Here is a 25,896-nt window from a genome sequence, read left to right as displayed (position 1 = left end):
AAAAGCTACCTGCAATATAAATCGACGTACTTGAAGCGACTTGAAAGACGTTGACAGAGCAGGCACATTTTTTCCAAGATGACTTGGTTGTATCTTTAATGTTGAAATCAGTGATAAGTCGATTGGTAGTCCAAGAAAAGAAATAATTTTGTCACCGATGTACAGTAGACAAACATACTGACAGACAGACAGACACAAAGGTTTTATTTTTATGTATATTCTACCTTAAATATTCAGACATTTTAATTAAAAAGATGAACCAGTTACCAGTCCTTCTCATACATATTTTTAAAGCAGTGATGGACTTGCATGGCATTGAATGATAGACAGCTGGACAAACAAATACACAGACAGACAGACAGACAGACAGACAAAATAATTCCCTCTGATTCCTAGGATGCTCTTGCAGCCACCTCAATTCCAGAGGGAAGGATCAAGAAAATTACTAAAGTAGGGTTTGAAAGAGTCCGACAAATTTTTGGATTGAAGGTGGCAAGAAATAAATAGAATTGAATAAGGCAAGAAGTACTGTACAGCCTGGCTTTTAATTAAAGATGATCAACAAGGAAGGGCAATATATGCACCTCGATCTGTCTTTAGTTCTTTGTCCTAAGCTTTCCAGGACGGCTAGAGTTTTGAGTAGCGTGGGTATTGTCTTTAGACTTGGGAAGAGATCGACAGTTCAGAAAAGAAAGCACCTAGAAATCTGGAGAAATAGAGTTTCACGACCAACAAATTCTGCTCCAATATCACTCTCCAACACCCATTTTTTCAACGCAGTTCAATTTGCCAGAGGCTAGCTCGATCTAGTTGGCCCAGCTAGGGCCATCAGGATGGCGTTATGAAGATCGAGTCAGAAGAATTGAGAGAATGTCTATACATGATTTTTTTTCTCTAGGGCTCATGCAATTACAACTCCGTGTTTCACCTGAACGTGGTATGGACTCCGGGTCATCTGACAACGCTGCGGCAGAACAATGCAGCTGTATACAGGGCTCTTTATTACGGATTCAGTTGGACTATTGTAAAATATGTAGCCTAATCTTCTGCCATCGATCTATCCAGTTGCAGAAAAGACCAATGGGGTAGATCTTTTGTTTTCAATTTCTCTCCTAGTTTCTCCATACTGCGGTTTTCGTTAGCTAACTTTAACATTTAGCGGCTCACTAGAAGACAGATTGCTTCCTGAATAAGGCATTACACACAGTTAGACACGTCCTCATACATAGCACATACTATAGAGATCAAAGAATCTGCTAATAATTACCGTCTCCTTACGGGTACTGTATACCGTGATTTACATGTTCACCTTTACACAGTGACACGTATTCTACAAGCTACTAGGCGAGCAGGTGTGGCCGACACCCAATCAACATCATGTGACTTCCCAGCTTGATATCAATCTCTACTCTTAAAAATCACAATTCCATGGCGTCGAGTTCTTCACCTTCCCGAAAGAATCCGCTCTCAACATGAAGATATCCGTTTCGGCAGTAGCGAAGATAGCCACTGCAACTTTGTTGGTCGTCGTTTGCGTCCACGTCGGCGTGAGATCGTTTCAGAAGAGAAGTGGGCGTGCCCAACGGAGAACACTCTCCGAACGATCGTCATCGGATGAAGACTCAGCGGACTGTGTCGAGAGAGCCGACTATCTAATGGAGCTGCTGAAAACGCGCGAAGAAGAGCACAAGAAAAACATCGAACGCTTGAAGGTGCAGACACGTGAGCTTCACGAGCAGCTCAACTCCAAACTCGCGCTCATCACTCGACTGCAGTCTGACTGTAGCAAGTCAGACCAATCAGCGGCAGATAAGTCGGTCGTCGTCGGGACAAAGTCGCAAGCGGCGACCAATCGGAAGGCGTCGCAGGACAAGTCGGAGAGAAGCGCTCGCGACATGATTGTGACGCAGGAGGAGATGATACGCAACGCTCAACCGCCGACACAGATCAAGAATGAGTACGAGGTGATACCGTGGGAGAGTTTCACGAAAGATCGCGTATATCACCTGGAGGATGGACTGGCTAAACGACCAGAGGAACGCCCCATAGGTGACCGGAAACGTGAACACCAGGAGGTATTATCACTGGCTGTAAAGCTCCTGAATGATGAGAGCAACCACTTAGCGTCTCCTGTAACAAGTGATGACCTCGTCGAAGGCTACAGTCGTCTAGATCGCATGCAGGGCACAGCTTATGAGTTATTTTTTCGGTCTAAACAGAAGCAGGTCTACAAGCATCTCGAGTTGTTCAGACCGTTTGCTCCTATTCATCGACTGTCAAATTCGGAGATTATCGATTACAGTCATGAGTGGATCAATCTTATCATGCCATTGCAGGGTAGGATCGAGAAGTTTCGAGCGTTTATGGACATGTTCATGGAAATGTGTCTGAAGCAGGACGGACGAGTTTTTTTAACAGTTGTTTATTTTGGTGAGGAGGGACTTGCTGAGGCTCAGAGTATTGTCGAGACGACGGCCAAGGCAAATCACTATAGGAATTATAAGTTTCTCAGACATGAGGGGAGTTTTTCTCGTGGGCGTGGTCTTCTCCACGGGGCCAAACATTGGGAACAGGGAAACGTCCTGATGTTTTTCTGTGATGTTGATATTGCATTTGACACTGGATTTTTAGACAGATGCAGACTCAATTCTCGTCCTGGTAAAAAGGTGTATTATCCAGTCGTCTTTAGTCTGTATAATCCAGCTATTGTGTACGCGGACAAGAAGATTCCTTCCGAGCGCGCTCAGTTGGTCATGCGACGAGACACAGGGTTCTGGAGAGACTTCGGGTTTGGGATGACATGCCAGTATAGGGATGATTTCTTAGGTGTTCATGGATTTGACACCAGCATAGAAGGATGGGGAGGTGAAGATGTCAAATTGTATAGAAAGTACATCAGATCAAACATTCAGACCATTCGAGCTGTGGACAGAGGCATCTTTCATTTGTATCATTCAAAATTCTGCGACCCCGGATTGTCAAAAGAACAGTATAAGATGTGTGTCGGAAGCAAGGCTCTAAGTGAGGCATCTCATAGCCAACTAGGACTTCTGGCATTCAAGAGTCACGAACAATCCGGGACTCGGTAGTGAACAGAGTACAGGTATATGTCATGTTCGATTTGCCTTTTTATTCGGGATTGAGTTATGTGTAATTTCGTTATTTATTGCGCATACTGACATGTCCTACAGAGAATTGTCTGCTTCCATCGTTGGGCCAATAGAGAATTTGTATTTTTGACCAGTGGCTGTGAAGTGTATAGAACATTAAATAGAACCTTTACTTTGTTCTTGGAAGTGATGTGTCATTGTATTGTTAGCTGCCGTAGTAGATACTGGAGATGTACGACTTATCCATCTTTTGAAACCAATCCTTTGGTGGTTGTCATGTTTGCTGCTATTGTAACACCCCAGACTGAAAGGCTGACAGATTGCTTTATTGAGCTGTTGATTCAAGTTGCAATTGTATAGAAAATAGACCATGTCAGTCCAGTAAGCTGTAGGAAGATAAGGGTAGACCCTCAAATCATTATGAACAAGCTGTCACATATACTACTGACCAAATTAATTTGACGAGAGCATTAATAACAGTGATATTCAGAGTAGCATTCACCAGATTACAATCACCTATTTCAACTACAGTATTTAGTGAAGGAAATGTTGTATATAGATTTTCCATTTAGTTAATTAATGAAATAACCTACAGGCATTGGACAGACCAAAAAGAAATTGTTTTATTTTTATAAATTCTTTACTACAGTACAGACAGACAGACAGGCAGCTAGACAGACGTACAGGCCTAGGCAGGCAGGTATCGAGGCCGCAAAGAGGTCTAGACCCACAAAGCTATAGAGTGATTCTCAGAAAATATATATTAGTAAAATGCAAAAATACAACTAATTGTATTAGATAAATACACTATTCATTCTACTGGATGAAGGCGTGGTTACTGCGCATGCGTCTGTTGCAGACGTCGTTTCATTGTTTGATCTGGCTTTGTGGGACTGAGTCTAAGCGTTCATGATTGAAACTTGACAACACTGTTGCAATGATCGAGATCACGTGATGTAGCCAGTGTATTTTCGTCTACGTATCGCAGTGTTCAAGGTACACGCGTCTAGATTTCGTGCAGCAGTGCGTGACTGCTAAACTTCGTAGACTAATATTATGTGGTCAGTTGGGTTGTGTATCAGTCCTTTTGTCGATGCACTGTGTTTGTGTATTTGTCTCTCTCTGTCAGCTGCCTGTCTGCCTGCATTCTTGTTTGCCTGTCTGTGCCTGTTTGTCGTCTGTCCGTCTGTCTGTGTCTGTCTGTCTGTCTGTCTGTCTGTCTGTCTGTCTGTCTGTCTGTCTGTCTGTCTCCGTCTGTTTATCACATATTTGAACTTTATCTATGATTTATTTTGCAATGCAGGGTACTATGTACTGTCCAACTATGACTGTAGTAGTGTTCATCAACTAAACTAAACTAAAATTGAAACTCGCGTAAAACAAAATGAAGACTACACTTAAAAGCTACAGTGATCTGTTGTCTTTAGACGGTGAAGATAGCTTTTTAGAGATGATTCTAGCATTACACTTCTGGATCTGAACAGAAAGCGTTTGGGCCAGAAGTTGATAAACTCCACAGCGTTCGATCGTCCCACTTTGTCCAATGGCTTCTTTGATAATTTGCACAGGAGTTTCCACCCATCGATCCCCCAAGCTCCTAAATGCTCCATTACCAGTGGGGTTACAATGCCACCTGGTAATTGCTGTTTGCTATATTTCTATTTGTATGTGCTCTCTTCTCTGTCTGTGTTTGTCTGTCTGTCTGTCTGTGTCTGTCTGTCTGTCTGTCTGTCTGTCTGTCTGTCTGTAACATTTTGGGAGGTGGGGGACAAAGGCAGAGTATTTTTGCAGCATTTGTCGCAACAGTCAGCAAATCCAGAAGCCAATTTTGATGCTTCCATGTTCATGTCGTATTGGAGAAAAGATTTTCCACAATTCTGCAAAGATGCAATGGCAAAGTTATCCTTAGAAAACTTCAAACTGTTACCTAATCATGGTGATTTAGATTATTTGATTGTGACATTCATTGTCAAGTCCATTAGTTAACGACTTTGTTGTATGCAAGGACTGATTTGTATTTAGAAAATCCTAGCATATGTACAAGTAGAATCTGTATGAGAATAAATTATATGTCTGTCTGTCCGTCTCTGTCCCAATCGCACAAAATCTCTACCAAACTAAAACTCTACAGAAACCAGCCGTATATAGGGCTGTACAGTAAAGCACATTAATAATTGTGTATATTGTTCATTCTCTTCACTTTCCTTGTATGTTGTCTGTCTGTTTGTCTGTCTGTTTGTCAATACTTATATTTCTTATACAAGACATTATTGCAGTCTACAATACCCTAAAATCAGAAAGTTCTGAGACAAATTAGACCCAAGAAGTCCGTACTAATAAACTACGACTAAGAGACAAAAACAGTTGACAATAAGCAACAAAGTTACTAATGGCACCAACTGAGTTACCACTATACTGGAGTCTTTAACTGCTCATCTTTGAATGATCTGCTCAGGGACAGCAGAACTGGCAGTCAGAGGGGCCAATCACCTCTCCAATATTGGACGCTACATAATTGCATTGTATTTTAGACAGAATCTACTGTACCAACGTTGTTGTCGTTCATGACTCATTGTATGCACATGCAAAGTTCACGTGGTCAGCTTCTTCCGCGTTGGGTACAATGTAGAATTAGTATTGCAAGTAGAATAATATTGCATGGTGTTGCAGTTTCCTCACTTGACATTCATTGTCGTGATCATTTGTGTGCATGCTGCTCTCGCTACTTCTGTCACAGATTAATCATTGACAAACCAACGTACCATATTCAGTTAAAATCAAATGGCAGCAGTCTGTTACAAATCTCCTCCCCCCCCAATCCAAAGGAGCTTCTGCCGCTCTTGCTGCAGTAACACTCTGGCATATTGCATTGCTTCATCACAATTGAGAATCAAATCTATCAGTACATTTTTGAACTCATCTTATCTGCACTCAGTTTTCTATGTTGCTATTGATCAGAGCTGGTTGCGATATTTTTCGCCTCTTGGCCCCACTGACCAAATTGCTCAATCACAAAAGGAATGAAATCTGTCTGTCTGTCTGTCTATCTTCCTACCTGTCTGTCTCTGTCTATCTGTCTTTGTCTGTCTGTTTGTCTGTCTGTCTGTCTGTCTGTCTGTCTGTCTGTCTGCCTGTCTGTCTGTCTGTGTTGGTCTGTCTGTCTGTTGGTCTGTCTGTCTGTTGGTCGGTCTGTCTGTCTGTTTGTCTGTCTTTTATTAGCTTGTCCGTCTTGTTAAATTCTGTGTTTGGTTGTTTGCTTGGTGTTTTCACTTTATTGTAGACATTTTTACACTTTGTTCATGATCGTTTCAGTCACAGCATTTCTGAATGTTTTGTGATAGATGTGATGATTTACTAGAATTTCCTTGTTTTTCTCCAGATGAAGAAATTGTATATCTTCGTCGTTGTAGTGGCTATTGCAGCTGTCATAATCCTCATTATCAGTTTTAGCAAAGTTTTTCTCAATCTGTCAATCCGTTCTAATGAATCAGTGAAACTTCAGTCAATGCTAGTTAAGTCAACTTCAAGACCTTTACATTTTTGTGCAGCTCAAACAGCCAATGTTACACGCCTTCTTGAAGCGCAGAAGGAAAGGCACAAGAAGGAGATAGAAGAATTAAAAAGGAATTTATTAAAGCTTTATGAGAACATTAGAGACAAAACTGCAGAGGTAAAGAGATTGAGTAAGGATACAAGTTACTGTCAAGACGACGGTGGACTAGACGGGCTTGCTGCGTGTGACAGTGATCCTTTGGCTCAGCGACTGTTGGATTATGTGAAAAATGAGCAGGCACACAGTGTTGACAAGGTTGGTAGTGTGTGTGTGTGTGTGTGTGTGTGTGTGTGTGTGTGTGTGTGTGTGTGTGTGTGTGCATGCCTGCGTGCATGTGTGTGTGTGTGTGTGTGTGTGTGTGTGTGTGTGTGTGTGTGTGTGCGTGCGTGCATGCGTGTGTGTGTGTGTGTGTGTGTGTGTGTGTGTGTGTGTGTGTGTGTGTGTGTGTGTGTGGCTGCAACAAAGTTAATCAGCTACTTGGGTCCTGGTAGGACTTTGGGTGCCACACCACAGTTGGCGTTGCAGTAGGGACTTCTGCGAGTACCTGGCCAGGCTCTAGAAGATTGCTTAGCATGGCCTATAGCTCCTGCGTAGTGCACAGGAACCCAGCCATCTGGTTGGGTGCTGATCGTCTAATTGCATCTCCTTATCCATTTGCCAAATATTTTTTAAGCATGGGTGTGTGTGTGAGAGAGAGAGAGAGAGAGAGGGGGAGAGAGAGAGGGTGGAGGAGGGGAGAGAGAGAGGGGAGAGGAGAGAGGGGGAGAGGAGAGAGAGAGAGGAGAGAGGGAGAGGAGATACTTGAGTGTGTGAAAAGTACTTGTACACACAGATGAGCTAACTGATCTCTCTACCACATGTGACTACATAGATAATCATCTTAAATGGAATAGAATATTTAGGTTACTGTAATGCATCTGGAAGCACATCACATGGGCTATCACATTTTTTAAGTGTTAGAACCAAACCTCTTGGCTCAACCATTTTTGTTTTGCTTCTGCTTTGGCTGCAACTCACCTACCCAAAAACAAATTTTGTTCAGTTTGAGAAACATTTGGCATATGGAGATGTCTCTTAGTTGAATAATTGATAGATTTAATTAATTAAATTAAAAATGCTTTTGCTTGAATAATTGTGTGTAGACATGATCAGGACTTTGTAGGTATTGACAGTCCATTGAGACTGCTGGTTAATGTGTTAGAGCTGTCAATTCCATTTTGAATGAAACAAATCTGAATACTGTGTATTACTCTATTTTAGTACAAAGTAATGGGCTAATGGTATATGTAGTCACTAAGTGTCTTTTATTGTAGTTGACCGGACAGCGGTAGACTGGTCTCTGAAACTTGTTGAGGTGTGTGTGTGTGTGTGTGTGTGTGTGTGTGTGTGTGTGTGTGTGCACATGTGTGTGTGTGTGTGCACGTGTGTGTGTGTGTGTGTGTGCACGTGTGTGTGTGTGTGTGCACGTGTGTGTGTGTGTGTGTGCACGTGTGTGTGTGTGTGTGCACGTGTGTGTGTGTGTGTGCACGTGTGTGTGTGTGTGTGTGTGTGTGTGTGGCCTCGTCCTCAGACTCGCTCGCGCTAGGCTTGTCTGGACCCGTATGACAATTCCAGGCACGAGAGAGTCTGGGATCATCCCGTCTACTTCCTGCCATGTCTCTTTACTAAATGCTCACTAAGTGTCACCCCCAACGTCATCAAGTGTCCCGTAACTTCAAAATCAAATTAATGTTAGAACTAATCCAATAAATGTACCACACAGGATGCTATGACCATTTCTTGGTGTTTGTGGCCTATCCAGCACTTGCAGACAACTGAATCATGCTTAAAATGTAAGTGTATGGAGTGTTGGTGACGGGTGTCGTGTGGGCTTGTAGTCTGAGATCTACAATTGGCGGGGTGATGACCTTCTACGTAGTTCACACGCGGCCATTAGTGTTTGCGCACAGACTAGACTTTGTAGCAAAAACTGCACAATGACAAGGGAAGGGGTTGATCTTGACATGAAACTTTGGTCTGGAGGGTCAACTTGAAGCTTCTAGGGCTATTCTTTCACGAAAAGATGTAGTTTTTCATATTTGAAGACTTCTGGAAGGGTAGACACAGTAGTTTCATGTCAAGATAGTGTGTGTGTGCGTGTGGTGTGTGTGTGTGTGTGTGTGTGTGTGTGTGTGTGGGGGGGGGGGTGTGTGGGTGTGTGTGAGTGGGTGTGTGTGTGTGTGTGTGTGTGTGTGTGTGTGTGTGTGTGTGTGTGTGTGTGTGAGTGAGTGAGTGAGTGAGTGAGTGAGTGAGTGAGTGAGTGTGTGTGTGAGTGTGTGGGTGTGTGTGTGTGTGTGTGTGTGTGTGTGTGTGTGTGTGTGTGTGTGTGTGTGACTGCTAGCACACACCGTTCTTGCTAGAGTTGACAATGTCCAGAGTTTCCTCTTTTCAATCAAGGTAAACAGCTGTTTGAGAACTAAAATAAAAGAAAAGCTGCTAGTTGTCTAAAGTGCTGACATGATTGAGGTTGTATGTGCAAAACTATACTTTGACCAAGTTCTGCATGTGCACTTGTACTAATTACTAATGCACCAGGATGTTATTAGGTAACATAGACATTTGTTTACTCTGTTTGCTTGTAATAAAGTCACATTTTAGAGGTGAAGTTGTGTCAGATGACGTCTGGATGAGTACCGTCGATGTTCAGCTATTGCCCATATTAACATATGGAAGTCATTTTTGGGATCTAGATAGCGCTTGGTCAGTTTGAAAAGTATACGTAGTCTTCAGAAAAGGAGTTAGGCACGGTCTGGGCATGCGGTAGAGACCGTACATACATGATAGATTGGAGTGGTTTGGAGAGGCCTCACAAAAAATAAGAAGACTACAGATGTTGTTTATACATGGATTGATTCATGACGGAAATGAACTTGTAAGAACTCTATTGTGCTTCCGTACCAAATTGGTTAAGTTCTGATTGTAGCTACAATAACTTGTTTGCTAGCTGTCAGTTACAAGACACTGAAGTCGTGTAAATCTTTTATGTAGTGTGTTGTTTGTTAGCTTATTGATGTATTTGTTTGTTTGTTTGTTTGTTTGTCGGCTGGCCTCTATGGGAACTTGCACCAGAATCTGGTGTGTAAAAAATATATTATTATTATAACTAGTTGTTATTGTAGCTGGAGGTTTTCCTACAATGCACATACCATCTGATATTTTGTATTTGGTATACCATTATTGCATGACGTGCCACCAGTCAGGAGTGCCTATTTAGATGGTGTATATCACATATTGCAGAGCATGCGCAACATCTGCATTTTAGTTCTTGGAGCTTTATTGTGTTGTGCTAATTTCCATTGTTAGTGCGCTGCAGCAACTGTGCTTGCAAGATGTGATCCAGCAAAAGATGTACACAGTACTTTGTAACAGCTAGCCAAATTGGCAAGGAGGCATTGCCATTTTATTGCCAAAAACTTCTATTAGCATTTGGCTATTTGGCGATCGTCCAGCGGAAACACTGAGTGTAGGTGTAGTCTAAGCGTGATATGTACATTACCAAACCTGTGAATGTTGGACATACCCTGAGACAAGAAATTTTTGTGGGAGAAAATTGTGCTTTTTCTAGAAACATCACTACTTATGCAGAATTAATTTGTGCGACAATAAGACCATGCGCAATAAGATCATTTGCAAGGGAAAAATGTATGTGGAATTTATTTTGTGCGATGGACTTGTGATCGCACAAAATTGCATGAATTTTTTTCGCACAAATTTCTTCTTTCAGGGTACATAACTACGTCATTGTGTAGTCTAAGTGCCTTATGTAAATTACATTTATTACTTGTAATTTGAGGTCACCTTAAACTCGAACAGTTTCTTGTACAGATTTGTAGCTAGCAAATGGGCTTGGCATTGCTCAGCTGGTAGGTCATGAGGCATGATGGTTTGCAGGAGTGCCTGAAATCCTGTTATTATTTATTTGTTATAGCATTACTGTATTACTACATCTTTAACAACTTAAAGCGACACTGTCAAGATTTGAGCGCACAAGTGCGCATGCTTGTGCGCTCTAGGCGTGTCACACTTCGCGCGCAAACCTACATCGGGACTCCTAGGACAGCGTAATGGCGTTTCGTGACGATAGAACGCGTATTAGTGCATCAGACACGTCTGCTGACGAAGGAGCAGTGGTTATTCCGGTACGCAGACAATGGGACTTTTCGCATCTAGTATAGATGTCTTGCGACAGTTTAATAGTCTTCATAACACTTGTTGTGCACTTGCGGCGACGTCCTGCCCCTTGACGTGCACCTCCATGGCTTCTCTTCTGAGATACCGAAGTCATATCGGTGACAACTTCCGGGAATCGTGCGGCTTGCAAAGGGCCCGTTTTCGCCGTAGAAAGTAACCGTTCGAAGTCGAAAACAAACGCTATAGTTGCTCTATATTGACAAAACTCATACGACGTATCAAATCCATGCGCAATGACCTAGTCAAGTACGACGATATCGGCTGTCAGGCACTCAAAGCACGACAAAAGTCGATCTATTGCCAAAACGTGGCAGATAACGCAATATATAACTACAGCTAAAATCGCACTTGCCAACGATTCCTCGTTTTGGAGAACTTGAAAAATTTCTACCTAAATTGAAGTTTGCGGGGGCGTTTAGACGCTAGGTATCCGAGGATAAAATCTTGACAGTGTCGCTTTAAGGAGTCAGACATACATGCATGACACAGCTTATGCATTGGGGAAGTGCATTAATACTGAGGTGTTCTTTGTTCCATGTCTGACATTGAATGGTCTTATGAATTGATACCAACAGCATGCATACATAGAAGTTGATGCTAGTTATGTTTACAGACCATTTGTAGAAACCAGGCAGGCAGATAAACAGGCAGAGAGAGAGAGAGGAGAGAGAGAGAGAGAGGAGAGAGAGAGAGGAGAGAGAGAGAGAGAGAGAGAGAGAGGAGAGAGAGAGAGAGGAGAGAGAGAGAGAGGGGGGAGAGAGAGGAGAGAGAGAGAGAGAGAGAGAGAGAGAGAGGGGGGGGGGAGAGAGAGAGAGAGAGAGAGAGAGAGAGAGAGAGAGACATGGGCATGGATATTCAGATGTACTGAGACAGACAGGCTCAGATGGAGCGGTATGTCAACGTGCAATTGTCATGCATACATGTGGACATGGACAAATACCTAAACACCTAAATGTCAGGAGCTGCCTCTCAGAGGTCACGCTCCCAAGCTGTTAAGCTAGACCCTGTGCTGTACTCAGGGAACTCTGGGCCTGCGCTAGCAAACTCCTGGAGCCACGCCAGACACTTGAAGGAGCACCGACTTGTGAAGCCAACTGTGGTGTGAGCACCCGAAGTCTCACCAGGACTCCAGTGGCTGATGTCACGTCACAGCCGATGGCTGCTTAGGACCCCAGTCAATGGCCAGGTACTCATTTATACTCCTGGGTCGAGAGAAGGAATTGTGTGTTAGTTTCTTGCTTAAGGAACTCTCTAACCAACTGAGCTATCACACCACACATGGACACACACACACACACACACACACACACACACACACACACACACACACACACACACACACACACACACACACACACACACTATCCAATTTATGTGATTTACATTATGTTAGAACACATTATATCATCTGGCAACACCACAGACAAATGTTGCTAGTGAGTATGAGGCTGTGCATTGGGAAACATTTACATCAAAACACTTCTACCACATGAGTGATGGAATTGCATCCAGTCCAAGACAAAAACTGCAAAGAGAACAGAGTGAAGTCATATCTTTGGCTGTTAAACTCAGTAATGAGGAAAGAAACAGTTCAGCACCTGTTGTAACATCAGCTGATCTTTTCGAAGGATCAAGTCTGATCAATAGAACACAAGGCAGTCTGTACGAATTGTACTTTGACACGCCTACAGCAAGCGCATTCAGAAACATAAAAATTGTTCGACCATTTGCTGCAGTAAAACTCATGGGAAATCCAACCATGATTGATCTCAAGGGCAGATGGATCAACATTATTCTCACATTGCAAGGGCGTATTGATCGCTTTGAATCGTTTGTCAAGATGTATGTAGACCTGTGTGTCAAGAAAGACAAGCACGTCTTTCTGACAGTTGTATACTTTGGCACTAAACAGAGAAAGGAAGCAGAGATGATATTGAAGAAAATGGAAAAGCAAAACAGATATGCTTACTACAAATTTCTCAGCTTAGAATCAACATTTTCGCGTGGGCGTGGTCTTCAGTATGGTGTGGAACAAATCAATGACGCAAATGCTCTCATGTTCTTTTGTGATGTTGACATTGTTTTTAACAACGGATTTTTGGACCGATGTCGAATGCATGCACAAACTGGCAAGAGGGTTTATTTTCCAGTGGTATTTAGCCTCTATAACCCGGATGTTGTGTATGAAAGCAAACAAAAACCTCCAGACTATAAGCAACTTGTCATCAAACACGAGACAGGGATGTGGAGGAAGTATGGCTATGGAATGACGTGTTTGTATCGATCGGATTTCTTTTCTGTTGGTGGATTTGACTTGAATATTGAGGGGTGGGGTGGAGAGGACGTCAATTTATTGAGACGATTTAAATGCTCCAGTTTAGAGATTATGAGAAGTGTTGATCGAGGCATCTTTCATCTCTACCATCCAAAGCTGTGCGATCCTGGCTTGTCGGTCAAGAAATATGGACACTGTATTGGAAATCGAGCTGTCTACGAGGCATCGCATCGTCAGTTGGGACTAATGGTCATGAATTTAACTGGAAACGGACAAGGCTAATCTAGAAGAAATCAATAGTTATGAATCCATATTTGGAGTATTTCTGTAATAACTGACAGTACAGTGACAGTTTGATATTAATTAATGTTCAATATGCAGGCTTAGTTGTTTATACTTATTGCTCACGGTTGATATTAAATACAGGTGTGTATGTTCCATGAAACAATAAAATTTTCAAGCAACTTCAAACTCTTGGTTTGAGTAGTTTACTACTTAGATAGGGTAAGTTAATAGGAGAGTAAGGAGGGTTTATCTCGCCTATTATACCCCACTTTAATTTACCTTGTGCATGCCAAGAAACCTAACAAACAGGCAAAACCAGTTTCCTAACCACGAGAATGCATTGATGTCAATTCCTATCATCAATCAATAGTAATACTATCCTGTCATCAGTATTGCAAACATGTTTTGTTATGTTCGTTCTTGATCTCTAACAATTGTTGAGATACACGTCAACTATCACATTTTGATATCAACAAAGTATCCAAAATTGTTATTGTAATTGTCACCCTTATTGTTTATCTATTTAAATATGTAAGCATATTTTTGCTAATAATTGTGTGATAAATATTTATATAATTGGATGCTATTTTATTAATGTATTGAGCTATAAATGTCACAATTAATCTACTCCGCTAAACGTTATAATGGCTTAATTATAACGTTTAGCGGAGTAGATTAACACACTAAACTATAACTTTTTGCTTTCCAAAACGTGTGTGTGTGATCTCTTGTCTCACTCTACAAGGTTGTTCAAGTCATTATCATTTCACGTGCTGAACGCCATCTTAGAAAATATGCGGAGCAAAGCTACTGCTACATTCAGAGCAATACATGCATCGCACAGGTGCACTAGACAAGCAACAATTCAAAGATATATTGGGACTGAAACGAAGTAAGCTCCAGCTAGCGATTCTGAAAGCAAAACATTCCCGGAATTCGTTAGACTAAATTAAAGCTGATAGCAAACTGTGTAGATTAATTGATAATAAGAGGATAAGAGGACATCGCTTTTGCTTTTCTATCATGTTAATTAACATAGATTAACTTCGAGTTTCTTCTTCTTTCTTTGTTATGTGTGTATACATATACTTACCTAGATTTGCTTTAGTGTCATATTGTGTGCAACCTACGTAGACAATCAAGCGAACGGATCGGGCAAGGTATTTTCTGAGGTCATTCACTCTTTACTATGACTCGTAATTACGCTCACAGAACTGGCTATGGCTATGCCAAACGGCAGCTTGTCAATGCAGCTTCTTGACATGGATGATCTGAAGCTGTGTATGACAGAAATCCTGATCAGCTGTAACGGTTGTTGCACACCATTCTTACCTTCTCTGCTGACATCCAGATGAAGTTTGGTCTGGACAAGTGCATGTGCTGTTGCACGCTGTATCAGCTGCAAGCTCTCTGGACACAATCCTGCATGCAGCAACGGAAAAGGAAATACGGATACCATCAATTAAACTGTCTGGAACCGGGTCAAGTATAACCAGTATTTATTGGGTGTGGCCGAGATCGAGCACAGCACTATGCGGGAGACGCTCCGTCGTGAGTATACCATGGTATGTGTGTGTGTGTGTGTGTGTGTGTGTGTGTGTGTGTGTGTGTGTGTGTGTGTGTGTGTGTGTGTGTGTGTGTGTGTGTGTGTGTGTGTGTGTGTGTGTGTGTGTGTGTGTGTGTGTGTGTGTGTGTGTGTGTGTGTACTTTCGGACCGAGTTGTACGGTTAGAACAGGATTCTTGTCATCAACGGGTTGCACTACCGGTTCTCACTTACGGTTTTGGTGTCATTGGAAGATCACGGATTTGCAGTAGCTTGATCTGCGGACAATAGAAGTTCTCACGGTGTCCACCATCTTGAGGCACACGTCGACCGGCTGTATACACTCCGTGCACCCATATCCAGAGCGGGGCGTTCGAGGGTTACACAACAGACCGGGTCGACGTGTCAGCCTTGTATTGTGGGGTTGGACTGTTACCGTCATAACAGTTCTGATCCTTTTATGCAAATGGTACAGAAGTGTGATGCTATAGGAGGTCCTCTTATTTAATCTGACGCATGGTCCGTCGCCTTACTGCACACATTCAGGGGAGTCTGTCTAGGGACAACAAGTCTCATGCAGAGGCTGCATGGAAGTGGGACCATCCTCTGTGATGGTGTCTTCGAGCAAACGCCTCAAATGCAAACATTTCCGCATGTGTAGCATTTCTCTTCGTGTACGTGCAGTCTCGGGACAAAACGCCTTCTAGTATCGCCGTCTCACTGAGAAACCACCTGTGCACACGGATTGCTAAAGTCATCGAATCATCCTACTGCAACCGAGGGACTGGTTGTTGCTGCTCAAGACCAATTCCGATCTGTTCAGATTTGGTATTTGCTAGGAGCGGAACATTCAGCATCGTGATGTTAGTTCCATTTGCCACTTGTATAGTGCAGACTTGGAGATAGTTAACCATGCATTGTGGCTGGCTGCAGTGCCTTGGCACCCATAGACTACATTGATCGAAACAATCAGGTGCCCTCCATCATCTAGAGACTGGGTCATTTGTCGTCAGTTTGGGTACACCGACATCATTCAGATAGGCTAGTGGGAACGGACGACGTCACTAGGTATTAGATGTGGGATACAGCAATATTATATATATATATATATATATATATATATATATATATATATATATATATACATACATATACCGCTAAGAAGATCGGTGCATGCCAATGGTCGATAGGTCTGCTTCAGAAATATGAAGACAAACACCTGTCTTCTTAATTAATGATATCAGCTGTAATGCCAACATCGCCAGGAAATAGACTGCATGAGAAGGTTGAAAAGTACAGCGAACTCCGCGTGGAAGTAATAGGCCCGGATCCAGAGCCCCATGATGGGGTACATGATTAATGTCAATAAAATTTAAGTTGATATTAACCTACAGAGCCTCGGTAGTACACTAAAACGGCACTACGCACTAAGCTGCCAATTAGCCAGCTGAGCCTAGAATATCAATTGGGGATGTTTTCTAGCAAAATCATGACGACTTCCTCGTAGTCTATTTCCATGTCGTAGTAAAAGTGTAGCAAGGCGAGACCGTAAAGTCGTAATTTTCTGTCCCATTGTGAAACGCAGGTAAGTTTCAAGTCGTCGTAATCTACTGATGCTCCGCTCACAACTACAAATGGTTAGTTGTTGGGTGCAGGTAATTGTCAAGAGTGTATTTAGATTTGGAAAATACTAGTTGTCTGCGCCGACTGCTCGAGTTTGTTGCGAAGTTGAGAACAAGTCTTCAATTTCAAAAGCCTGCCGTTGAACGTTCCAACATACCGGCTCCTTGTCAAAAGTCGCAGGACTCTAGGCAGATCCTCCTGGTAAAACGTTCCAAGCTCTTCCGTGTGAAGCGGTCTGTATGCACATAGCTATATATAGAGGACAAGGCTTATATAGTCCAAGCATTCCTAGTTCTGCGTTTCCGAAAATCATTCATTGAGCAATTGTTGCACAAACTAAAGAAATCGTCAAGGTCCCAACAACATTTGAGTCAAAACATTGACGAAGGAAGTGATCCAGAAACGGAATGACAATAGTTCTATTTGTACTGTCTGTGATGAAACATTTGTGTGGTTCCTTTGTCTATACTGTACAAACGACGGATAACAACAGCACACAGTCACCTAAACCACAGCTAGAATCAAGGATTTTAAAATTAACCCTAGATTAACTGTCTTAAGAGTAGAGTATGTCAATGCAAGTTTTCACCCCGGCAGATTGTAATAGCTAATGCTCCTCAAATGATTTCGATGTAGACGCAAACGCTCAGTTTTTAAACTTTACCTGGATAAGTCAAAGATACATGCATGATTTACTACGAGTGTTTTGTGAACCGACGGAATTGCCTTTTTAATTAATTAATTAATGTATAATTTGCAGGAAATCCGACAAAAACCCTGTCAGATCTATTGGTGTTGGGTGGGGTTTTTTAGGGCGCGGCTACTTAGAACCACAATGTTTGAAACTTTACCACTTCGAACCACTCCCTAGGCCGTCCCTTTTTGTTGCAGAGCGCTGCCAGCACTTTGCATCTTGCATTGATATCCGTCTGCAGATGGATGCACTCTAGTCTTGGCAGCGCTTCTGCAAGCAAAATGGACGGCAGACAGCGTGTATGCATGGCTAAGGTGGTTGGAGTTTCGAGCTTTGTTAAGTAGCCCACAACAATATAATTTGACATTCACGGCTTTTTGTCGGATTCCCTGTGTAAAAATTATGGATTTGCATGCTCCCTAGACCATATATATACTGGTATATGATACAAAGTAGATGCTGATCCTAGTGCTCGGGATTTGCCGTTTTTGTCAGTTAGAAGTTTGTTATAAAATATGTATACATAGAACGTCTATGTTAGTCTACTCTGCTCAGAGTGGGTTTAAAATTCTTAACAATTGTTTGCATGATCTCTTTGATCAAGACCCCTACAAGCCCAAGGAGCAGATTTACACTACTTAGGGTACGTCGGTTTCTTGGCCTATCTAATGGGTTTTTTGCGCACTTAAATGGACGCACGCGCAGTACTAGCATTGCCACACATTGTCATGTCCTGTCCGAAAGAAGAGTGAGAAAATAGAGAGGCAGTGAGTATCATCAATCTCGCTTCGTCGCTAAACCACTACAGGTTTGTCGACAACTTGTTGGTAGTTAGGCAGCTGTAGAGGGCCTCTAGAGCTAGTCAAATAAAGACTTAGCCCGTCTGTACAATCATGCACCACTTTGGACCTCTGTGACTACTAGAGTGTGCGTATGCGTGAGATACTGTAGTAGAAAGAGAAATTCTTGCCAAGAATCTTGGAAAGTGGATGTCCTGTTCCCGGAAGTATTTACGTCACGATATATAGGCGGAGCTACAGGTTACGCAACGTAGTTACTGTACTGTACTTAGCTAGCAGCAGATGGGCTTGACGATGCTTAGCCAATGAATGATAATGATAAACTCAGTAAACGAACATTTCGTACACAAACTAGCTAGTAAATCTACTGTTATGCGTAAGTGTCGGCTAGATGATTTTCAATTTTCTCTAGTATTAGCGTAATTACGATAGTGCATGCAGCCGGTTCTTTGTACTGACTAATTATAAAAGCTAAATATGTAGTAATATTAATAAAAATGTATTAGAACTTGAATACACCAATGTCCCCGTCGGCTATCGGGAAAACTCAAGACAAATCTTTAAAATCCCAACAAGATCCTGAGACTTGCTTGCTAATTAAACACGAACTGTGGGCTTGGTAATGTGAATGAGTGATGTATACGTAGAAGTGAGTCTCTAGCTCAGGAAATTGATTGCAGCAATCAATCGATGCACTGTACTTTGATTTTTACTACGACTTTTTGTCTCGTAAAGAGTCACACATTAATCTAAAATATTAAATTAAAATTTCTAAATTAACTTATGCATTCTTTAATTATTATGACAAATATAGATGTTTGTTTGACTGTGTTTGCATGGTGACGTTTGTGCCAATAATCATTGTAGATGTCAACATGAACTCAAATTTTCAACTGGTTGTTTTACTGGTGGTCATGACAACTCTTGTCATGCTTACCTACATTCTACTTGGTACGTCGTTGCAGGACAGAGTAACGAGGCGTTATTATCAGAGATCAGTCAATATAAATTTCAGTATTCACGATTGCCAACTCAGACTAAAGAAATCGGTAAAGAAACTAAGAGATCAAGCCAAACGTCACAGGAAAGTTGTTAAACTTTACGAAGAAGAAATGATAGCAATGCAACGTGCAATAGCACAAGTGTCATCTCTTGCAATTAAAATTGAAGCTATACCTCATTGTAGCTCAATCAAACACACAAATTTTCGAGATGTCAGTAATCATTCTGGTCTGCCTCTGGACCACCAATATGATTCTATTCCAGAAGAGGAGTCGATTTTGTGGGAGAATTTTACACCACGTCACGTTTACTCTGTTGGTTCTGGTGTCTATGAGGCTACTGCAAAACCATTTCAAAGCTACACTGTTAACAGAAAGCTCGAGCACTTGCAACTTCTCTCTGTTGCTGGCAGTGACTTGCAGGTAGAACACAGGCGGTCAAATGTGTCTGTAAGTCTCAGAAATCTAGCGGATGGATATAGCTTGTTTGAAAGAACTGCAGGTATTACATATGTTCTTCACTATCTGACCAATAAGCGTAACATCTACAGGCAGATGGAATTTGTAAAGCCGTTTGCTGATATTTGCCAGGTAAAGCCAGTCGACACAATCAATAAATCTCACCAGTGGATCAACATTATTATCACTCTACAAGGGCGTCTTGAAAGATTCAAAGCATTTATGCAGATGTTTGTAGATGTATGTGTCAAGAGGGATGATCGCATCTTCCTGACTGTTGTCTACTTTGGACAAAAGGGAATAGATGAAGCTAGACAAATACTTAAAAATGCTACTAAAGATATTCAGTTTAGAAATTACATTTTCTACACGTTAGATATAGAATTTTCACGTGGGAGGGGACTCACACATGGAGCCAAGATGTCAAAGATGGGAAATATTTTATTGTTCTTCTGTGATGTTGACATTGTGTTTGATCAGGGTTTTCTTGATAGATGTAGATGGTACACGAGTCCAGGTAAAAAAGTTTACTACCCAATTGTTTGGAGTTTTTATAATCCTGATTTTGTGTATGCTAACAAGACTGAACATAAACAATTTTCTAGGACATCTCATACAGGAACATGGAGGAAATTTGGCTTTGGTATGACATGTCAATACCGTGACGACTTTTTTGATGTCAAGGGATTTGATGATCGAATTCAAGGATGGGGACGAGAGGACGTTGATTTGTATAAGAAATTTCTTTATTCAAAGTTTCAGGTTCTGAGAGGAGTAGATCGAGGAATTTACCATGTATACCATTCAAAGCATTGTGATCCTAAGCTGACTGTAGTTCAGTACAGAAACTGCTGCAACAGTAGAATTCGTTATGAAGCATCGAAGCTGAACCTTGGACAGATGGTGCTGGCAGCAAGAGGAGATCGAGACATAACGTAGATTGCAACAACAATATGGCAACATATCAAGAAGGCCACCGCACCCCGTACTAAAGACAAATATATTACCGAAAATAAATCACTACCGTAGCTGTTTATACATGTTTTCCGACCTAAATACAGTATATTTAATCGACACTGTAATTTTGTCTGGTCTGGTGTGTACTAATTGTTTTTATGATTTAATTAACATGTTTATGCATACTCAGTCTCTCCCGAGTGCATGCAAGCAACTGTAAGCAACTACAGTAATAGAACCATGCATGCACAGTCTTCCACGGCAATCTGCAGATCATAGCCAGCATCAGACTCGCTGTGTTTATACGCATCGTTCGTGTAACTATATATTTAGATTACACGGAATGAGGAGCGTTTCTCTTTTCAGATCAGTCGGGCGCATCGGCTGCTGCATGAGCTATCTGGCTTGGCAGCTTCAGCAACAACGATGCACGTACATGTACGGCTGCTGGCTTCACTAGATAAGCATGTTCTAGACATGTTGAGCTGAAATAAATTGCACTATACAAGGAAACTCATGTTGCTTTGAATTTGTTTGCCCTAGGTTAATTAATTAAGTGGATTAACTACATGTCACACCTCTTAATTACATCTTTGCATTTGGCCAAAATTGTTAACTCTGACGTAGTGCTTGCTTCTGCTGGTATGTGTATCGCATCGCACAAGCTAGAGTAAAGTATCTTTGCGATGTCATGCCTCATCTAGATCCATAATTGCTTACTCGGCGCTTTACGGTTTTTAATTAACGAAACAAGCATCAAAATTATAAATTCAAATTTCTCATAAAATTCTAGCCATTATATACCTTTACAGTAAATCTAAGAAGACATCCATTAATTTACTCAAATTTTATCATAGATAGGACGACATTCTTATCCACTCTGTTTCTTCGTGCCACTGTGTATATACTCTGTCACTTGATTCAGACAAACAGATCTAGATTATCAAAGACTAGCCTAGCTGATTATATATGTTCGACCTATACGGTATATCTAGTCGATAGTGTCATTTCCTACTGGTCTTGTGTGTTCTAGCTAACTCTTTCAATGATTTATCATGTTGATGCATATATTTTTAATAAAGTGGATAGATGGTATATATATTAATTAATTGATTTATTAATTAATGCCACGGTCATGTAATGAAAGTAGTGGAGGGACCAGTGTATTTCAGCATATGTTATAAATAAAACTAAAAAATCTGTTTTATTAACTTAATATTTTAGTAACATTCACATTGAATATTTGTGTATATTGTCGGGTTTGATAGAAATGTATGCTAATTAGGATCAAGAAGAGTCGCTGTTTAATTTTGTACTAACAAATTTTGAGCGGTTTAAAGGCAGTGACCATACATGATGCAGGACATCAATATGATCTGTAGCTTGTACTTATACTCTATAGGTTATATAGTTACTTTGTCTGACAGGTCTAAATTTTTATGGAAGGGTTGCCAGTTACAAATTACAACTTTCCTGTTTCTTGTTGATACTGCATGTATGACAGGTGATGTGCTGTAATTGAACACAAAGTTTTATTATAATGTTTGCCTTTGAAACAACCCTGGATACTTAGCTAATAATTACATTTGTTTTACAGTTGATGACAATGGGCATCTTCAAGTAGTGACTACATAAATCTACGCATAAGATTTTGTGTTTACATTACTGAAATGTAATAAAAGAGAAGCACATTACAGTGCTAAACCCTTGGCCGTTGTATGTAATCACATATCTCATCACGTGATAATGTTTTGCATACTGAGGTTTTAGCCCAACCCCCTCGTGCATATGCATCTCAGCTAAAGTCTCCAATGCATTCGTTTAGCTAAACAAAGTGCAAAGCGACTCCTGACTTGCGTACTTACAGGTCAGTCGCTTCGTCCGACAAACAGACGCGCTGTCATGGAAAATTTAATTAATGAACGTTTCCCTTCGCAAATTCCCGTGCAGCGCCAAATTTCTGTTGAAGTTCTACACTAGCAACAGCACCGCAGCCGCTCAGCCACCCACACCGAAAATTCAAGTGCCATACTGCAGAACCACTATGCATAAACACTGTAGAAAAAGGAAAATGTTACAAGTCAGGTACAGCTACACGTACCGCATGGCGCCTGAATCCAGCACCTTCGCTCTTTCTAAACGCCTGGTTAATTGTTGAGAAAACATGCATGTACAAATGTAGACTAGGCGTTGTTCTATGTGCTAAACCCTTATATGTAAATCAAAAGGCGAAACACTACGTACAAGAAGGACGCCTGATGGCCGGATTCTCGTTAGCAACTGTAGTATATTAGAGCACGTGGGGCGTGGCGGAGTCTGCGGAGCAGTTAGCGACAACGTGGAGCGCGGGTTTGTATAGTGCAAGAATCATAGTTACGACATTGGCGACGAGGCGTATTCACAGTTGCAGAGCAGGGCCGTGACGACTCTGATCGGTAAAGTAGGCCATTTTGACGGCGACAATCACGAGGGGAAACATTACGTCGAAAGGTTGGCGTTCTACTTCTCGGCGAACAAGACTGAGGGCGCGACCCAGCAGCGAGCAGTGCTGCTGAGCCTATGTTGGGCAAAATGATACAAGTTGATCAGGAGTCTGTTGGCGCCAGAAAAGCCAAACGAAGTCGAGTATCAAGCGATAGTCGACAAGGTGAAAGACCATCTCAACATAAAACCGTCGAGTATTCTGCAGCGGTTTCGATTTTTAGAGCAGGAACAAGCGAGACGGTAAGTCGACTCAAGCGTTCGTAGCATACTTGAGATGACTGTCACATGATTGCGAGTTTGGAGAGACCCTCTCCGATATGCTACGAGACAGGTTGGTGTGTGGTGTTAATCACCCTCGTATCCAGAAGCGTCGGCTACAAGAGAATTTTAGGTTCGACGATGCCATGAAGATAGCACGCGCTATGGAAACAGCCGAAAGGAATTCCGAGAAAATCGGGGGATCTAGCCTGACTGCATCGTTGCAGAAATCGGATGACGTGGTTCACCGAACGCAAGGATAGATAGTAGAAAACGCTAAACTAAAAGGTTTTTGTTGCAAGGGAGCTCACTCGCCCAGCTCATGCCGCTTTCAGAAAGTCGAGTGTTGGAAATGTAAGAAGCAAGACCATGTAGCGAGAGCATGCAAAAGTTCGGGGTTTGCCGGAAAAGCCAAAGACAAGCCTACACACCAAGTAAGGGCAGATTCGCCACCACAAGCAAGAGCTGCAGAGAGCAGGGGCTCTGATTCTGATAGCGAAAGGCTGTATTCAGTACATGTGGTAGGCCAGAAGAAACGAGCGGAACCCTCTGTTACGTCAGTCACCATTAACCATAAGCAACTTCGGATTGCAATAGACACAAGAGCATCAGTATCGTGGATTAGAGAGCATACGTTTCAGAAGATTTGGTCAGGGAAGAACGCCTCTGGACTACGCAGATCTCACATCCACCTCCGCACGTGCTCAGGTGAGCAACTTCATGTGACCGGTGAGCTAGAAGTCAAGTACGATGGCACTCAAGGGGAATCCTTCCGTTGCTAGTGGTGTGAGGTAATGGCTCTAGTTTGCTGGGGCGGAATTGGATGGCCACCTGCGTCTACGTTGGGACGAATTGTTTCAAACAGAACACGTCAATTCTGTACGTGGCATCACTAGAGGAGAAGAAGAAGGCACACTTGGTAGTGATTTCCAAATATCCAGAGTTGTTCAAAGAGGAGTTGGGTTTGTTGAAGGGCACCTCGGCAGTGTTATCGCTGAAACCAAATGCAACACCGAGGTTCTGCAAACCTCGTCCGGTTCCGTGTGCTTAGAAGGCGAAGGTGGAGACAGAGGGTACGATAGAGCCGGTAACCTTCTCGGAATGAGCAGAGCCCATTGTACCGGTAACGAAACAGAATGGTACCGTTCGAATTTGAGGTGACTATAGACTTACTGTTAAGCAATCGTTTAAGCGTGATAGCTACCCGTTGCCACGAATAGAGGACATATTTGCCAGCTTGTCAGGGGGACAAAGGTTCACGAAATTGGACCTGAGTCAGGGGTACTATCAGGTAGCCAGAAGATCAATCCAAGGAGTATGTCGTGATCAATACGCAGTTGGGGTTATTTAGCAAATTAGGTATAGCAGACTACCATTTGGAGTATCAGCCGCCCCCTCTATCTTTCAGAGTATTATGGACAGTCTGTTACAAGGCATTCCAGGAACGGTAGTGTACATGGACAACATTTTGGTAACTGGGAGGTCCACGGGAGAACACTTGCACAATTTAGACGCGGTACTCGGAAGGTTAGCCAACGCTAGGTTACGGCTAAAGTTGGAGAAATGTGCATTCATGGTGAAGGAAGTAAATTATCTAGGTCATCGGATTCACGCGAGTGACCTCCATCCCAATCGTAAAAAGGTACAGGCCATCAAAGAAGCGGAAATGAGGTCGTATTTGAGACTTCTCAATTATTAAGGATAGTTTCTGCTAGACCGGGCGACAAGGCTTGCACCACTGTACAAGTTAACACGGCAAGGAGTTCCTTGGGAATGGCGGGAGGAACAACCGACTGCGTTTGAGAAGTGCAAGGAAGATCTAAAGTCGCACAACGTCCTGGTTCAGTTTGACCCCAAATTGGAGCTGTCGTTGGCGTGTGATGCATTTCCTTATGGGGTCGGTGCAGTCTTATCTCACCGATTTCCGGACGGGTTTGACAAAACTATTGGTTTTGCGTCGCGAAGTGTGGCAACCGCCGAGGTCGGCTACTCGCAAATAGGCAAGAGGCGCCAGCCATTGGTTTGGAATTCAAAACTTTCACCAGTACCTCTGTGGGAGAGAGTTTCTGATCTACACGGACCACTGGTCACGCTACACGCTATTGCGTGAAACGAAGGGTGTACCTGTCATGGCGTCAGAACGAATGCAACGTTGGGCCTTGATGCTGGCCGAGTATCGCTACACCCTTGTCTACCGTAAGGGAGTAACCAATGCGAACACGGATGCCTTGAGTCGTTTACCAACAGCAACATGCCCAGCTTCTATGACCTGTATGATGTGGTATTGTCCGTGCACATGCCGAAAGTTACAGCAGCTGAGCCGGTCAAGACCTCACAGATTCGCCGTTGGACGGAAAAAGGTCACATCCTATCGAAAATGTTGCACCATGCCTTCAGTGGCTGGCCGAAGGAGCTGGATGATCCAGCATTGCGGCCGTACTGGAATCGACGCAACGAGTTGAGCGTGTTAGAAGGCTGCATGTTATGGAGGACTCGAGTAGTGGTGCCACCGCAGGCAAGAGAATGAGTCCTAAACGAACTATACATAGCACGTCCAAGGAGTTCCCGAATAAAAAGCCAGAAGCTACCTATGGTGGCTCAACTTAGACCAGACGTTGGAGCG

The 25,896-nt window shown here is 42.4% G+C and overlaps 2 protein-coding genes across 2 annotated transcripts; both read left to right on the top strand.

Moving 5' to 3' along the window:
• The first annotated feature begins 15 nt into the window (after positions 1-15).
• Positions 16-3,349, top strand: LOC134198085 (chondroitin sulfate N-acetylgalactosaminyltransferase 1-like). The gene has a single exon (XM_062667415.1). The coding sequence runs from the start codon at positions 1,473-1,475 to the stop codon at positions 3,087-3,089; it is 1,617 nt and encodes a 538-aa protein (XP_062523399.1). The 5' UTR covers positions 16-1,472; the 3' UTR covers positions 3,090-3,349.
• A 635-nt stretch (positions 3,350-3,984) lies between these two features.
• LOC134176300 (uncharacterized) lies at positions 3,985-20,644 on the top strand. Its single transcript, XM_062642973.1, has 4 exons — positions 3,985-4,106; positions 6,490-6,918; positions 12,287-13,445; positions 18,982-20,644. The coding sequence occupies exons 2-4, from the start codon at positions 6,490-6,492 to the stop codon at positions 20,511-20,513; spliced, it is 3,120 nt and encodes a 1,039-aa protein (XP_062498957.1). The 5' UTR covers positions 3,985-4,106; the 3' UTR covers positions 20,514-20,644.
• The last annotated feature ends 5,252 nt before the right edge of the window (positions 20,645-25,896 follow it).

This window comes from Corticium candelabrum, chromosome 2, assembly GCF_963422355.1.
Source record: "Corticium candelabrum chromosome 2, ooCorCand1.1, whole genome shotgun sequence".
In the NCBI taxonomy this organism is placed as follows: Eukaryota; Metazoa; Porifera; class Homoscleromorpha; order Homosclerophorida; family Plakinidae; genus Corticium; species Corticium candelabrum.
This window is presented reverse-complemented; position numbering and strand designations above follow the sequence as displayed.